We start from the raw sequence: 16,944 nt of genomic DNA on the forward strand, positions 1-16,944 counted from the left end.
AATGTGTGGAATAGTGAAAGTGTGATGTAAAAGAAAATTTAAAAATTGGGGTTCTTGGGCACCTGTGAAGCTCAGTTGGTTAAGCATCCAACTCTTGATTTTGGCTCAGGTCATGATCTCAGGGTCATGGGATTGCGCTCCCTCTCAGGCTCTGCACACGTCACGGAGTCTGCTTGAGGTTCTCTGCCTCTCCCTCTGCACCCCTCTGCACATGCTCTCTTTAAATAAATAAATCTTTAAAAAAAAAAGGAAAAAAAGAAAATTTGGGTTCTTAGTCCCATTTATCAGAAAGAGCTAGATGTGAGGCTACATGTATAGATACTGGGGGGCATAATAAGAGATTTACATAGGTATATTTGCAAGATGGTCCAGTAGACCTTTACAGTCTTAGGACCCAAAGTTACTTACTAACCTATAGTAACAGACCAAAGGAAGGAGTTAGAAAAGAAAATGACTTTTACAATCTTCTCTTTGTAGGGATGTTGGCAATGTGGTTGAAGCCATGTATGGGGACCTCCCTCCTCCAATTATGCTGATTGGACATAGTATGGGTGGTGCTATTGCAGTCCACACAACATCATCGAACCTGGTGCCAAGCCTCTTGGGTCTCTGTATGATTGATGTTGTGGAAGGTAAGTTTTCTTAGTACTGACTAAATCAGAATCTTTGATTTATAAGAGACATCCATGATAGATTATTATTATCCTATTTTAATTTATTGTTGATTTCTACTCATCTTGAACTATGTCCCTCTGTCTTTATATCTTTTTTTATGTTATTTTATAGCAGAGACACTCTCAGATATATTTTTTAATTGGCATATAACCTTTTATTGGTTTTAGGTATATAACATAATGATTCAATGTATATATTGTGAAATGATAACCACATTATGTGTAGATAACATACAGATTTTTTTCTTATGACGAGTGTTTTTAAGCTCAACTCTGTTAACAGCCTTCAAATATACAATAAAGGGGTACCTGGATGGCTCAGTTAGTAAACAGCTGACTCATTGTTTTGGCTCAGGTCATGATCTCAGGGTCATGAGATCGAGCTCCATGTAGGGCTCCATACTAGGTGCAGAGTCTGCTTAAGATTCTCTGCCTCGGGGCGCCTGGGTGGCTCAGTGGGTTAAGCCGCTGCCTTCGGCTCAGGTCATGATCTCAGGGTCCTGGGATCGAGTCCCGCATTGGGCTCTCTGCTCAGTGGGGAGCCTGCTTCCCTCTCTCTCTGCCTGCCTCTCTGCCTACTTGTGATCTCTCTCCAAATAAATAAATAAAATCTTTAAAAAAAAAAAAAAAGATTCTCTGCCTCTCCCTCTGCCCCTCCTACTGCTCGCATTCATGCATGCTGTCTCTCAAATAAATAAATAAATAAAATCTTAAAAAAACACAACAGGTATAAAATACAGTATTTTAAACTATGGTCACCATGCTGTACATTACATTCTCAATACTTATTTATTTTATAACTGGAAGTTTGTAGCTTTTGACACTTTCCCCCATTTCACCCACACCCCACATTATATAGTCATTTTCCATGTCATCAAAAACTCTTTGTAAATATCTTTAGTGGCTGTGTAATTTTTTAATTGTATGTGTGTCCCATTATTTTATTTAACATTTAAAAAGAAGCTGCCATGTCTTTTATGACCCATCCTCAGAAGTTACACTATTGTTTATATAAGTCAGCCCCTATTCAGTGTGGGAAGACTACACAAGGGAGTGAATACCAAGAGGCAAAAATCACTGGAGGCCATCTTGGAAGCTGGCTTTTACATCAGTCTTCTGAATTTTCTTAAGCTATATCTTTTTCCCCAAAGCATCACTGAATTCTGCTATCATTAAGGGCAAATGTACACAGTTATCCCAGCAAGTGTAAATGCTTAGAATATGTTAAGTGCTATAGTTAAAATATTTGTTTAACATCTAGGTACAGCCATGGATGCACTTAATAGCATGCAGAATTTCTTACGTGGTCGACCTAAAACCTTCAAGTCTCTAGAGAATGCCATTGAATGGAGGTAACCAACAAATCTATATTGTCTGTATTCTAAATGTTAGATTGTAGCTGCCCTTTTTCATCAATTCAGGCACCAAGTTCAAAGGAGTAGTTCAGTTTCCAAGCCTTAGCTTTATCATGTGCAGAAACAGTTACATAAAGAGCAGAATTTTTTTTTTAATATTTAAATGTTTCATGCTTGGCCCAGTTATCTAAAATCCATCCTTTTTCTAATACACTATAGTGCCTCCTAGAATTTTAATAATTATGGATCATCTGCTGTCTAGCTATTTCCATCTCTGAGGTAAGAGTCTGGACTAAATTAGGCTCTAAGGCCTTTTTCACTTCTGATGCTTCATGGTACTAGATTCACTTTCTGTGTTCCAGAGAAAACAGTGGAGAAACAGAAAGAATGGACATAGGTTCCTTTCTTAGTTTTTATTTGGGTTTTGGTTAAATAGTTTTCATAAAAATTATGGACAGAATTGGCTATGACTTCCACTTAAGGCTGTTCTGTTGTTAATTTATTCATTAATTCAATCAATTATTTGATTAAATATTTATTTAAAACTTTGTGTTAAAGGGTGAAATTTCAGAAATGAGTAATATACTGTCTCCCCCACAAGGAAATCAGTCTTAGGATAAAATATCTTTAGTATCCTGTCTTCCTGCGTATTCTTTAAAATCATGTCTAGTTCCTTTTTTTAGACCCTTTTTCTAACTCCTCCATTCATTTGATTAAATAACTAGAGGCCTCTGTCTGTATTATATTGTACTGTTTACCTCTTTAGTCTTCTAATACTCCCCTAAAAGATACGCTTTTATTGCCAATTTTTATGTTTCTCTTAATGCTTTTCCTACATCATAAGGGCAGAAGCTATCCTCTATTTCTTTTGTATTTTCATATTGCATACAGCATACTGCTGACTGCATTAGCAGGCAGAACGTATCTGTTCTTTGAATCAAGTGGAAATGAAGGACTTGGTAAATAAAGCCTAGGTAGTTTATCTAAGACAGAGTATCTCATGCCAAATATGGCTTACCAAAATGAAGTTTGTGTTTGATACGTTGCTTCTGTCTCCCCTTGTTCACACTACTGAGATGTAGGGTTCCTTTTCTCTTAGAGACACCAAAGATCTCTCCCTCTTCAGCAGCTACAGTGTTTGTATGGAGCCGTTGCCAGTTTAGCATGTACCTCAGGCACCCTGCCTTCTTCCCCAATAACAACCAGTGAGAAGATGATTCCAAATAACTTTTTCCTTTTTTATTTTTTTTTAAGTACCTAAGATGTGTTGTACCTGATTTAAGAACTGGTGATGAATCAGGCTTAGTACTTGTCATCAAAAAAAACTGGGAATACAAACAAGTAAATGTGTAAACACAATGATTGAAGCACAGAAGTTACAGAAGATAGGAACTTAATCCAGCATGGCAGTCATAGTGGACCTGCTCCTAAAACAGACAGAGTCTTGATTCTAGTGGCAGATGTGGGATAGGATGAAGGTTCTCTCTGTTGTATGTTTAAATGTTTTGGGTTCTCTGATTTTTAGAACCCAGTTCCTGAGCCTGAGACTCAGAAAGAATATAATGAAGTATTTCATAACTTTGTTTTGTACTCTGCTGGATATCTGATTCAAGTTCATGACCCATGGATATTGTGGCTATTCCATATGGGAGTGGAAAAAAGATGTTGAAATACAAGGTCAACCTATTTAATTCAGTAAGGATTTAAAGCAAAGTGAATTCCACTTCTACTTTCTCTGGTCATCCTAATAAGAAGCAGTAGGTTAATTGTCATTAGAAGCCTAGGCTTTGGGGCGCCTGGGTGGCTCAGTGGGTTAAGCTGCTTCCTTCGGCTCAGGTCATGATCTCAGGGTCCTGGGATCGAGTCCCACATCGGGCTCTCTGCTCAGCAGGGGGCCTGCTTCCCTTCCTCTCTCTGTGATCTCTTCCCTTCCTCTCTCCTACTGTGATCTCTCTCTGTCAAATAAATAAATAAAATCTTTAAAAAAAAAAAAAAAAAAGAAGAAGCCTAGGCTTTGAAGTTGGACATTTTGGTTTCCCCACTCTGGCTGCTCTGAGGAAAACACTGGGGGAAAGAATAGGGAGTGGTATGTTAATGGAAGTGGGAAATTGGTTAAGAGACAATTGTAGTAGTATAGGGGAATAATGATGGTAAGCATAGACCAGGATGGCAACAGAGGAAGTAGTATGTCATATCTGGAATGTATTTTGAAGGAAGAACTGACAGGACTGCCTTGTGGGTTGGATATCAGCAGAGAAATGGGGTTGGAGGCAGGAGGAGGCACAGCATCCAAGGATGAGTTCTAGGTTTTGAGCCAAAGCAATTGGGTGAATGGTAGAGACAAGGAGAAGTAGATTTGGGAGCAGGTAAAAGGTCAGGGAATAAGGATTTTTATACGGATAAGCCGAAATGCTTATTATACATCAAAATGGAAATGTTAAGTAAATACTTATATGTACTTGTTAGAAGAAGTTGAGCTAGAGATAATTGGAGGACCATTATTTTTTGGCGGGGGGAGGACCATTATTATGTAGATAAAATATTTAAGAAAAATGATTCCTTTAAGGTAACTTTTTTTTATGACACCTTTTTTGAGACGTTTTGTTATATGGGGAGCAGAGAAGTGGGGGAGTATCTAGTAGTGAATGTGAAGTTGAGAATATTTTCAAAAGCTGTTTTATAATATTCACTAAAGAAAAAAATAATCCACAGGGTAACCATAGGTAGCAAAGTCCTCACAGGCAAGAGGAGATGGGAACTGTGCCCAAGGTTGACCTTGAATAGAACAAAGATGTTTCATATATTAAAAACTCATCAAGGCAGGGTATATGATTATAAATACTGGTATATTTGTAGATCTGTAGATTCAGTTGATAGTAGAAAAATGAAATAATCATTCTGATTGCATCTGTTTATCATTAAAATAAGAAACAAGGTCATTATCTAAGGGGGTTGCCCTTTAAAATTTTGCATGATTTTTTAAACTAAAAAGTTGCATTTCAAGAAATGTGTTCTGGGGCACTTAGGTGGCTCAGTCAGTTAAGCATCTGCCTTTAACTCAGGTCATGATCCAGGAGTCCCAGGATTAAGCCCTAGATCAGTCTCCCTACTCAGTGGGGAGTCTGCTTCTCCCTCTCATCTTCCCCACTCTTATACTCTGTCACTCTCTTTCTCAAATAAAGGGATTAATTCTTAAAAAAAAAAAAAAAGTGGGGGAGAGAGAGAGAGAAAGAAGAGAAGAAAAGAAAAGTGTTCTGGTGGCTTGTTTCACATATTGTTTCCAGTTCCCCCGGGACATGCAGCTATTTTGCTTGGCCCTTAGGCGTACATGGGCAGTTCTCTGAGAGAACTAATCTATTAAAATAGCATCTTAGCTCCTGAACTCTGTATCATGACAGGCAAGGTCCTCTAGGAGCTTGTCCTTACCCACCTATCCCTTTCTCCCACTCACACTCCCATTTTGCTTTCCCCTGCTTCTCTTTGCACTCTGTCCTCTAAAATCCTCATCATGTTGACTTGTCCACATCACAGTGCCTTTGTTCGCAATGTGCCCTCTGCCTATATTGCCCTGACCACCTTCTTTTATCTTCTGCCTAATTTCTTTTCTCCTTGGTTTAGGCAGGACATTTAGGGAACTTTGTTTAACCTCTTTATTCAGAATAAAGTGATTCCTTTGAACCTTGCATTTATTATATTAAAACTATCTGTGTTTCTTTCTCCCTGTTTGAATTGGGTGTTTCTTAAGCACAGGCCTGACACATAGTACCCTCCTGGTAAATGTTTGCAGAATGGAAATTGCTTGAATGTCTTTACTTAATTTTTACTCGTTGGCTTATAGCCATAATAACCAGGTAGGAAGTAGTGGTAATCTCTATATAAGCTGTATTGGTAAACACAACTTTATAGAGGTTCCACAGAATCTGCAAAATTATTCATTTGACCCTATAACATGATAAGGTGGATACTGAGTAACTTTCTTTCTCCCTTCTCACTTTTCTAGCGTGAAGAGTGGTCAGATTCGAAATTTGGAGTCAGCCCGTGTCTCAATGGTTGGCCAAGTCAAACAGTAGGTCTTATTTTTCCCTGTTGGGCTGGTTAGAGACTGAAACATGGTGAGGGAATTACAGATTGCTTTTTGTTATACACCTGTCCTACCATCCTGAATGCCTTTGCAGTCAAATGCTCTACCCTTGAGCTATACCCCCAATTCTAGATAATTTTTGCAAATGAGTTCAATTGAACTAACCTCATAGCTTTTCTTTTCTATTTCTTTCTTTCTTTTTTTTTTTAAAGAAATCCCAAAGCCTATATGATACAGGATTACCTCTTTATTGCAACTCTGGGTCTTAAAAGGTGAAGAATCCCAGAGAATGGAGATTAAAAATTAAGTGTCTTCTCTAGTGTTGGAAGCTATGGCTTTATTCTGGTAACGGTCTCCTTCTTAGCCAAACCTGATTGTAAGGAAATCACACTATAAAAGTTTTAGTGTAGCCTAAGTGAAAGCCAGATTCTAAGGCTAAGCTAAGATTACTTTAGCCTTTGGGGCACCTGGGTGGCTCAGTGAGTTAAAAGCCTGTGCCTTCAGCTCAGGTCATGATCCCAGGGTCCTGGGATCTAGCCCTGCATCGGGCTCTCTGCTCAGCAAGGAGCCTGCTTCCTACCCCCCACCCCTGCCTGCCTCTCTTGTGACCTCTGTCTGTCAAATAAATAAAATCTTAAAAAAAAAAAAAAAGATTACTTTAGCCCAGCTGATCTTCTTGGATAGGGTTACATGAGTCTTGAGTATTGCTATGTGGTTACAAAATAAACTTTAGATGAATTGAGAAAATGTTGCCCAGCAGAACAAGAGCATGAGAGTTGATGAAAATGATAATGGCATTACTGAATGCCTGCTATTTGCCAGGCACGGCACTGTACCAGCTATTTTATACTGTATATATATTTTATACTGTACCAGGTATTTTATATACATGCTCTCATTTTAAAAATCTTATATTATGGAAATTTTTAAACATGTATAAGTAGAATAACACAATGAACCCCAATATATACATTGCCTGTTTTCAACAGTTACTGACTCATGGCCAGTCTTGTTTCATCTGTGCTCCTTTATTGTCCCCTAATTACAAAATATTTTGAAATAAATTCCAAGATTTGAGGATACCCTAAATGGTAAGGACACTTTAAAACCAATCACAATACCATTATTACACGTAAAAAATTTAATAGTTCCTTAATATCATCAAGTGTCCATTCAGTATTCACATTTCTAATTGTCTCACTGATTATATTTTTTAGATCAAATCAGAATTACAGTAAGGTAGATATATACTAATTGGAGGGAGAATATATCTCTTAAGTATCTTTTATCTTTTATAGTTTCTACTTTTGTCTCATTTTTTTTTTCCCTTGTAATTTATTGTTGAAGAGACCTGGTTCTTTGCCCTGTAGAATTTCCCACAATCTGGATTTTCTGATTGATTCCTGAAGGTGTAATTTAATATGTTCCTCTCTTCACTGTATTGTCTATAAATTATTAGTTAGATTCAGAAATTTGATCAAGTTCAGATTTGTTTGTTGTTATTTTGGCTTTTTATTTGTTTGTAAGAATAGGTACTGCCATTAGGAAGCATGTAATTTATGGTTGTCTCTTTTCTGCAGCGTTGGTAGCCATTAATGATCATTACATAGATTCATTGATTCATTTGCACCATCTCATTTAATCTTTACGATACCTCTTTAAGACAAATATTATTTTGTAGGTGAGAAAATGGAAGTTCAGAAAGGTAAAGTGGCTTCCCCAGGATCACACAGCTAGTGAGTCACAGAGCTCAGATTCTGTCTCCTGTGTATTTGACTTCAAGGCCTGTGTCATAGACTTTAGGCCTGAAAGTACAATTCAAGTAGCAGTACCTAGTAGACACAATGCAGTCTTTAAATAAGCTGTGGGATGCCCACTTTTTAATGCCTGAATATTTTGAAATTAGATTTGTTTAAGTAGTGGGAAAGCATTTTGTGAGGAAGTTATATGACTTATATTCAGGTAGTTCAGCGATTTAAAAATTTTACCTAATATGTAAATTTAAGTGGTGTCTTCTCTTAATATGTAAACTTGTGTATATAGTGTGTGCTTTAGTTGTCATATACATACCAGATAGAACCTTCCTGCCCTTTTTGATCTCTTGAAGATCAAGAGATCTCGAAATCTCTTGAACCTCCTAATCCATAGCTGTGGAAATCCAAAGCACATGTTCTTTGTTATATTACCTTAACCCTAGTTATGAAACTTCATAACCCTAGTTATGAAACTTGACATCTCAAGTCCCATAGAACACATTTTGACACTTTACTGAGATCGATAGAGGAGACAAGGAAGGAGAAGTTACCACTGTTAAAAATCCACCACTGAAGTTTCAGTGACCCTTCAATTTATCCCAGTCCCTTTTTATCCTGCTTGTTCTCTCTCCTCTCCTCCCTTCTCTCTCCCTTTCAAGGGCAAAATAGCAAATTCTTCTTTATCGTGGAGAACAGACCTTAGTACTGGCTGCTACCTAGGCGCTTGGGATTTTTGCCTTTAATATTGTCAGTGTATTTTTTCCAACAAGTTCTTTCTAAAAGGAATTATAGTATCAGCTGTTCATATAATACTGATTTTTCTACCTAACTATATAATAAAGAAAGATTGTTTTTTAGAGGAGAAACAATAATAGCAATTGGTTGGATCAGATATTCTAAGCCTCAAGGTTCAGCTGGCGATGGTTATTTAATTGTCAGTTTCTATCAGCTAATTGAAAGTTGGGGCCTTTTACTGTGCTTAAATAGCATAGCCTTGCTCTACTGTAAACAGGGTACATGCTTTGAAGTTAGTTCAGCTTGGATTTGCCTTCCAGCCTCATCTACTAATGAGCCAGGGAATCTTGGACAATTTTTTTTTTTTATTTTTCAAGGCGACTTCGTAGAATCGTTAAGAAATTTTTTTACAAGATAATGTCAATAAAACTCTGGTCACCATGCCACAGGAAATGATTACTCCCTTCTATGGGTTAGTATTGGTGTAAGAATGGAAAACTAGCTCTTGGAATATAGTCATACCTTCCGTGGCCATGACTTTCCACAGCCCTGGTCTATTTTCACACACTTTAAAATGCACATTGTTTACATCCTCCTTCTCCCCAAAGCATTAAGTTTTAACTGACATTTGATTATAAAAGCCTATAAGAACCTGTATCTCTGAGATAATTTGTGTATAAAAGAAAGATGTATGATAGCACTTAAAAACAAACAAACAAACCACCTAGGTGTGAAGGAATTACAAGTCCAGAAGGCTCAAAATCTATAGTGGAAGGAATCATAGAGGAAGAGGAAGAAGACGAAGAAGGAAGTGAGTCCGTAAACAAGAGGAAAAAGGAAGATGACATGGAGGTGAGTAAAAGCTGGCATTCTTGGAAGGTTGGGGCAATGAAGGTTTAGAGTGTGTGGGGGTGGGAAAGGGGGGGTGACATATTCTTTTTGTTCACCCCTAGATATTTTAGGTGGTGAAGAAGTTATCATAATAGCTATTTAGGTTAACAATAAGATATAAGGCACTTGTAGATAACTTTAACAAATTGGAACATAAAATTTATATACCCTACACTCAAAAAGACTGCTCTCTCATCAGATTCTTTCTCACCTTAATATTTCTGTTCCTGGGACACCTGGGTGGCTCAGTGGGTTAAGCCGCTGCCTTCGGCTCAGGTCATGATCCCAGCATCCTGGGATCGAGTCCCACATCGGGCTCCTTGCTTGGCAGGGAGCCTGCTTCTCCCTCTGCCTCTGTCTGCTATTCTGTCCACCTGTGCTCGCTCTCTCTCCCTCTCTCTCTGACAAATAAATAAAATATTTAAAAATAGGGGCGCCTGGGTGGCTCAGTGGGTTAAGCCGCTGCCTTCGGCTCAGGTCATGATCTCAGGGTCCTTGGATCGAGTCCCGCATCGGGCTCTCTGCTCGACGGGGAGCCTGCTTCCTCCTCTCTCTCTCTCACTGCCTGCCTCTCTGCCTACTTGTGATCTCTGTCTGTCAAATAAAACAAATAAAATCTTTTAAAAAAAAAATATTTAAAAATATATATATATTTCTGTTCCTATGGTTTATCTCTTGAGAAAATCTGATTTCCCACTAGTCTATGCTAAGTCCATCAGATCTTACTCATCTTTCAAAGTGTATTTCTTTGGGGAAGTTTTCTGACCTCATTTTCTATCAGTCCTTCTCCAGTATACCACTGAAGATCTGTATGACATAACTTAGCACTTTTTGGGTTGTTTATTTGTTTAAATAAGTTTAAGTAATCTGTATACCTGATGTGGGGCTCAAACTCATGATCCTGAGATCAGGAGTTGGGTGCTCTACCAACTGAGCCAGCCAGGGTCCCTGACATAACTTAGCACTTTCTGTTTTAAAGTTGTGGCTAAGGGTGCCTGGGTGGCTTAGTGGGTTAGGCTACTGCCTTCAGCTCAGGTCATGATCTCGGGGTCCTGGGATCGAGCCCCGCATCGGGTTTTCTGATCAGCGGGGAGCCTGCTTCCCTCTCTCTCTCTCTACTTGCCTCTCTGCCTACTTGTGATCTCTGCCTGTCAAATAAATTAAAAATTTAATCTTTTTTTTTTTAAATAAATAAAGTTGTGGCTAAGTCATAGAATTATTTTTCATAAACCCCATTCAGAGATACTATGGTCTCCTGTAGTAATCCCTAGAATGCAGATTCAGTGTCCTCTAATGTGCAAGTGTTGTCTCCCAACAAAATAACCTCTGTATTTTGAGCACAGGAACTAATGTTCTATATGAATTCCCCTCAGCATTTAGCTTGGGTGTGTGTATGTAGCAAGTGTTGTGTGACTTCTTATTGAACACTTGATTTGAGGATAGTAGTGGGAAAGGATTTTTTTTTCTTGAAATGGTTAGTGAGCCTGAGGAGCAGACTTTTGGGGATGGATTATAAATACCTTACTAATGGCAAGTAATGGATTCAGTGTATACCCCAGAGTCCCTTATGTTTGGAGATGCTACTATTAGCAAGGAGGAGAGGACAATTGAGTCCTGAACAATATGGGGGGTAGGGTCACTGATCCCCCAACACCGTCAAAAATCCAACTATAACTTTTGGGGTGCCTGGGTGGCTCAGATAGGTAAACATCTGACTCTTGATTTCACCTCAGGTCACAATCTTAGGGTCATGAAATTGAGCCACTGGTGGGGCCTCACACTGGTCATGAGTCGGCCTAAAATGGTTTCTATCCTTCTCCTTCTGCCCCTCTATGCACACCCCCACCCCACACATGTGCTCTCTCTCTGTCAAGAAAAAAAACCAAACAACTATAACTTTTGGCTCCCTAAAAACATAATCACTAATAGCCTACTGTTGACCAGAAGCCTTGCCAATAATATAAATAGTGATTAATATATAATTTGTTTATTTATATTTATTAAATACTGTACCCTTATAATAAAGTAGCTAGACAAAAAGAAATGTTCTTGAGAAAATCATGAAGAGGAGAAAATAAATTTGTAGTACTGTACTGTTTCCAAATCCACATATAAGTGGACCTGCACAGTCCAAACCTATATTGTTTAAGCATCAACTGTACATTTTTTAAAAACAGATTTTTTCATTTAACGATGATCTTTTGTCATCCTTAAGATCAATAAATAATTGTTTGTACCTCTTTGGAATTTACAAAAATATAAACAGTGCATGATTAATTTCCTACACTCGGTGAGGTGAGATCTCTCCCATGATAACAGTGTAGAAACTGAGACACAGAGATAGAGAGAAGAGAGGTTTCCAAAGTAATCAAGTAATTAATATTTAGTAGATCTGAGACTCTGATACAAACTGCTAATTACTTTTTGCCTTTTATGTGCTGGGAGCTATACTAAGTAAATCACATTTATCATCCCTAGTTCTCATTTTAACTGTATTGTAGGTATTATCACTGTTTTACAACTGAGGTACAGATTCTTGCCTATGAACACCTTATAAATGTTGGTGCTAAAACACATCCAGATCCTTTGGTTTTTAATTCCAGCTCATTTTTCCTTTGTAATTATTTTATACGCCCAGTTATATGGAGTTTAGTAAACTCCAGCAGTTTTGTTAGAAGGTCAGACTGAAACACATGAGGCAATAAGGCGTACAGCTAAAACAGTCTGCCCTTGAGGAAGGACATAAACCCCAAACAACACAAACTACTTCTTATAACTAGTAGATAAACAGATCCTGGAGATCTAATGCACAGCATAATAATTATAGGCAACAATACCGTATTATAAACTTCAATGTTGCTAAGAGACTAGGTCTTAATTATTCTAGTACAAAAGAATTTATAATTCTGTGGTATGATAGAGGTATTAGCAATCACTATGGTGTTGCATATCGCAGTATATAAATGTGTCAAGTCAACACATTGTACACCTTAAACCAACACAGTGTTATATGGTGATTATATCTCAGTAAAAAAAAATAACTAAAATGACAGAAAATATTAATAATATAAATTAAACTTAACAACTACAACAACAAGAACAGTCACAGCTTCTAAAGCATGGTAGCCAGGAGCCACGTAGAGCCCATTAGCCCTTAGGGGATTTCTGTGTTTTAACTAATATGAAAAGTGGTGTTTGAAATGATCCTGAGACATACACAAGAGTTCTGTTGCATCCATTTCGCCGTGTAAAAAAAGACAAGATTAAAAAAAAAAAAAAAAGACAAGATACACATTGGCAGTGAGGGGTGATGTCTAATACAATATGATTAAAATACAGAAAAGAAGAGGGAAACTTTAATCTTTGGTCCTTAAGGGAATAAACTTCAGTTGTCCAGGAGGTATTCCTTTATGCATAAATATCCTTTTTTAAAACTGCTTTATTGAAAGGTAACTCATCCAAAGTATACAATTCACTGGTTGTTAGTAGATTCACAGACTTGTGTAACCATCATAACAATCTTATTTTAGAACATATACGTCGGGGCTCCTGGGTGGCTCAGTCGGTTAAGTGGCTGCTTTCAGCTCAGGTCATCATCCCAAGGTCCTGGGATTGAGCCCTGCATCGAGCTTCCTGCTTGGTGGAGAGAGCCTGCTTCTCCCTCTCGCTCTGCCTGCCCCTCTTCCTACTTGTGCCTTCTATCTCTCTGTCAAATAAATAAAACTTTAAAAAAAAAAAAAAAGGACATTTACATCACTTTTTTTTTTTAAAAAATGCTGTACCTGGGGATGCCTGGGTGGCTCAGTTGGTTGGACAACTGCCTTCAGCTCAGGTCATGATCCTGGAGTCCCGGGATCGAGTCCCGCATTGGGCTCCCCGCTCCACAGGGAGTCTGCTACTCTCTCTGACCTTCTCCTCGCTCATGCTCTCTCTCACTGCCTCTCTCTCAAATAAATAAATAAAATCTTAAAAAAAAAATGCTGTACCTGTTTGCAGTCACTCCCATTTCTCCCCAACGTCAGCCCTAGGCATCCACTAATCTTCCCGTCTCTGTAGAATTGCCTAATCTGGACATTTAATATAAATGAATATACAGTCCTGTGGCTGGTTTCTTTTACCTTACCATAATGTTTTCAAGGTTCATCCTTATTATACCATGTATCAGTGCTTTATTCCTATTTGTGGCTGAGTAATATTCCTTTGTATGGATAAACCACTTTTTTTTATCCATTAATCAGTCATTGGACATTTGGATTGTTTTCACTTTTTGTCTGTTATGAATATTGCTTGTCCAAACATTTGTGTACAAGTTTCTGTGTGGGCATAGGTTTTTATTTTTCTTGGGTATGCACCAACCAGTGGATTGCTGGATGCTATTTCTGTGTTTAATCATTTGAGAAATAGCCAGACTATTTTCCAAAGTGCCTGTAACATTTTATATTCCCACTACCAGTGTCTTGAGTGTTCCATTTTTCTGCAACTTTGTTAGCATTTGTAATATTGTCTCTCTTTTTTATTATATCCTAATGATTTGATTTGATTATATCCTAATGGGTATGAAGTGGTATCTCATTGTGGTTTTGATTTACATTTTCCTGATGACTGTTAACGTTGAACATCTTTTCATGGGCTTCTTGCCCATTTCTTCTCTGGAGAAATATATATTCAGATACTGTGCCCATTTTGCAAGAGGGTGTTTTATCTTTTTATTTCTGAATTATAAGAATTCTTGTATATTCTAGATACAAGTCCCTCGTTGCAAATATTTTCTAGTTTTAGCTCTTATATTTAGGTTTCTAGTTTTAGTTTCTAGTTTTAGCTCTTATATTTAGGTCTATGATCCATTTTGAGTTAATTTTTGTGTATAGTACGAGGGTAGGAGATGTAACTTCATTCTTTTGCATGTGGATGTCCAGCTGTCCCAAGACCATTTGTTGCTAAAACCCCACTTTCCCATTTAATTATCTTGTATTCCTTTTTGGAAATCAAATGACCATAAATGCCAGAGTTTATCTCTGGACTTTCAATTCTGTTTTGCCAAAATATGTCTTATCATTATGCAAGTGCCACTGTCTACATTATTGTTGCTTCATAGCAAGTTTTGAAATCAGGAAGTGTAAGTCCTCCAGCTTTGCTCTTCTTTTTCAAGATTATAGAAATCCTGTATTCTTAAGATTTTTATTTTGGCAGGCAGCTGGGTGGCTCAGTCGTTAAACATCTGCCTTCGGCTCAGGTCATGATACCAAGGTCCTGGGATTGGGCCCCACATCAGGCTTCCTGCTCAGCTGGAAGCCTGTTTCTCCCTCTCCTACTCCTCCGCTTCTGTTCCTCTCTCAATGTCTCTCTCTCTGTCAAATAAATAAAATCTTTAAAAAAAAAGATTTTTATTTTGGTTTTTACTTTTATGTGCCAGACCATGTTCCTATTGTTTTACGTATGTGAATATCTTTAGTTCATCCTTACAATAATCCTTTGAGATTTTATGTTGTGCTCCTTATAACTAAGAAAACAGGCTTAAAGAAGTTAGGTAACTTTCCCAAGGGATCCACAGTTTATTAGCTGACGATGGAGCTGGAATTTGCATTAAATCAAGTCTGACTAACACAAAAACCTGTCTTTTTATTTTTTATCTTATTTCATTTTCCTATTAACATAGAATGTATGATTTGTTTCAGGGGTACAGGTCTGTGAATCATCAGTCTTACACAATTCACAGCACTCACCATAGCACAGACCCTCCCCAGTGTCCATTACCCAGCCACCCCATCCCTCCCACCCCCTCCACTCCAGCAACCCTCAGTTTGTTTCCTGAGACCGAGAGTTTCTTAAGGTTTGTCTCCCTCTCTGGACGAAACCTATCTTTTTAAATGTTTTTCAAGTGAGGTGTTGGGAATAGTGCAAAGCCTGTGGTTGATGCCCTTGTGTGGAGAACCATATCCTACCCACATGAACATCTCAGGATGATTGGTAGCTAGCTTTCTGCTTCTCCTATCCAACAGTTAGATCTCATTACCTTGATCTGTTGTTGTTGTTTAGTTTTCTTTTTTCAAGTTTTTATCTAAATTTCAGTTAACATACAGTGTAATACTAGTTCCAGGGGTAGAATTTAGTGATTTGTCACTTATAAACAATACCCCATGCTCATCACAGGTGTCCTCCTTAATCTCTTTCATCCATTTGACCCATCCCTCCAGCAACCCTGTTTGTTCTCTATAGTTAAGAGTATTTTATGGTTTGCCTCTCTTTCTTTCCCCCATATTCATCTGTTTTGTTTCTTACATTGTTCTGTTTTATTACCATTTGTCAGAGGAAGGGATCTAAACTAAATTAACTTCATGATCCAGCTCTCCAGAGAAAGGATATAGTATTATCACCGTAAATACAGGAGCAACTCTAATTCTATCCAGGCTTTTTTTTCTTCGTTTTTACATTTTTTAAGACGTGAACTCCTCTTTTAAAATTTCTTTTTGTAATATTATTATCCTTGGAAGTTCCCTTACCTTAAATTAGTCATTTGCTTATGAAGTACAGTGTACATTTAGGAGGGTCTTCCTGTCTCTGATAGTGGAATCTACTAGAAGTGGCTTGTTAATTGTGTTGCACATGCATTGTTTATTGAGACTGGGAAGATGCAAGTTTCCTGAATATCCGTCCAGTGATCTTTTTCTTTCTTTTTCTTTTTTTTTTATTTTGGTAAAAAACACATAACAAAATTTACCACCTTACTCATTTTTAAGTGTATAGTTAAGTATCGTTTGTATTGTGGTAAAACATCTCCAGAGCTTTTTCATTTCAATCTAAAACTCTGTACTCATTAAACAATTTCCCTTTCCTCCCATTCCTGCCATTTTACTTTCTATGAATTCCACTACATTAGATACCTCATAGAAGTAGAACCAGTGTTTGTCTTTTTGTGACTGGTTTATTTTAGTTAACACAATGTCTCAAGTTTCCTCTCTGTTGTAGCATGTGACAGGATTTCCTTCTTTAAGGCTAAATAATATGTATATAGCACATTTTGTTTATCCATTCATCCATCGATAGATACTGCTTACTTCTCTTGACTGTTGTGAATAATGATGCTCATGAACATGGGTCTGCAAATATCTCCTCCTCAAGACCCTGCTTTCACTTCTGGCTGTATACCCAGAAATAAGATTGCTGGATCATATGATAGTTTTACTTTTAATTTTTGAATAACTGCCATGCTGTCTTCATAGTGATTATATCATTGTGTAATCCCACCTACAGTGCCCCAAGTGTTCTAATTTCTCCACATCTTTGCCAATGCTTGTTATTTTGTCTTTTTTGAAAATAGCCATCCTAATGGGTATAAAGTGATATCTCATTGTGGTTTTGATTTGCATTTCCCTAATAGTGTTGTTGAGTTTCTTTTCATGTACTTATTGGCCATTTGTATATCCTCTTTGGAGAAATGTCTCCTCATGTCCATT

At 37.6% G+C, this 16,944-nt stretch overlaps 1 protein-coding gene across 3 annotated transcripts in view; it reads left to right on the forward strand.

The window, feature by feature from the left end:
* PPME1 (protein phosphatase methylesterase 1) overlaps positions 1-16,944 on the forward strand; it is a 63,641-nt gene that overhangs the window by 36,587 nt on the left and 10,110 nt on the right. For all 3 annotated transcript variants that reach the window (XM_013064303.2, XM_013064304.2, XM_004768074.3), the window contains 4 exons: positions 478-632; positions 1,936-2,026; positions 6,030-6,095; positions 9,328-9,451. In XM_013064303.2, the coding sequence (XP_012919757.1) occupies positions 478-632; positions 1,936-2,026; positions 6,030-6,095; positions 9,328-9,451 (436 nt within the window). The remainder of the gene's footprint in view (positions 1-477; positions 633-1,935; positions 2,027-6,029; positions 6,096-9,327; positions 9,452-16,944) is intronic.

The sequence above is a fragment of the Mustela putorius genome, unplaced genomic scaffold (assembly GCF_011764305.1).
Source record: "Mustela putorius furo isolate JIRA1106 unplaced genomic scaffold, ASM1176430v1.1 tig00003987_pilon_pilon_pilon, whole genome shotgun sequence".
Taxonomy (NCBI): Eukaryota; Metazoa; Chordata; class Mammalia; order Carnivora; family Mustelidae; genus Mustela; species Mustela putorius.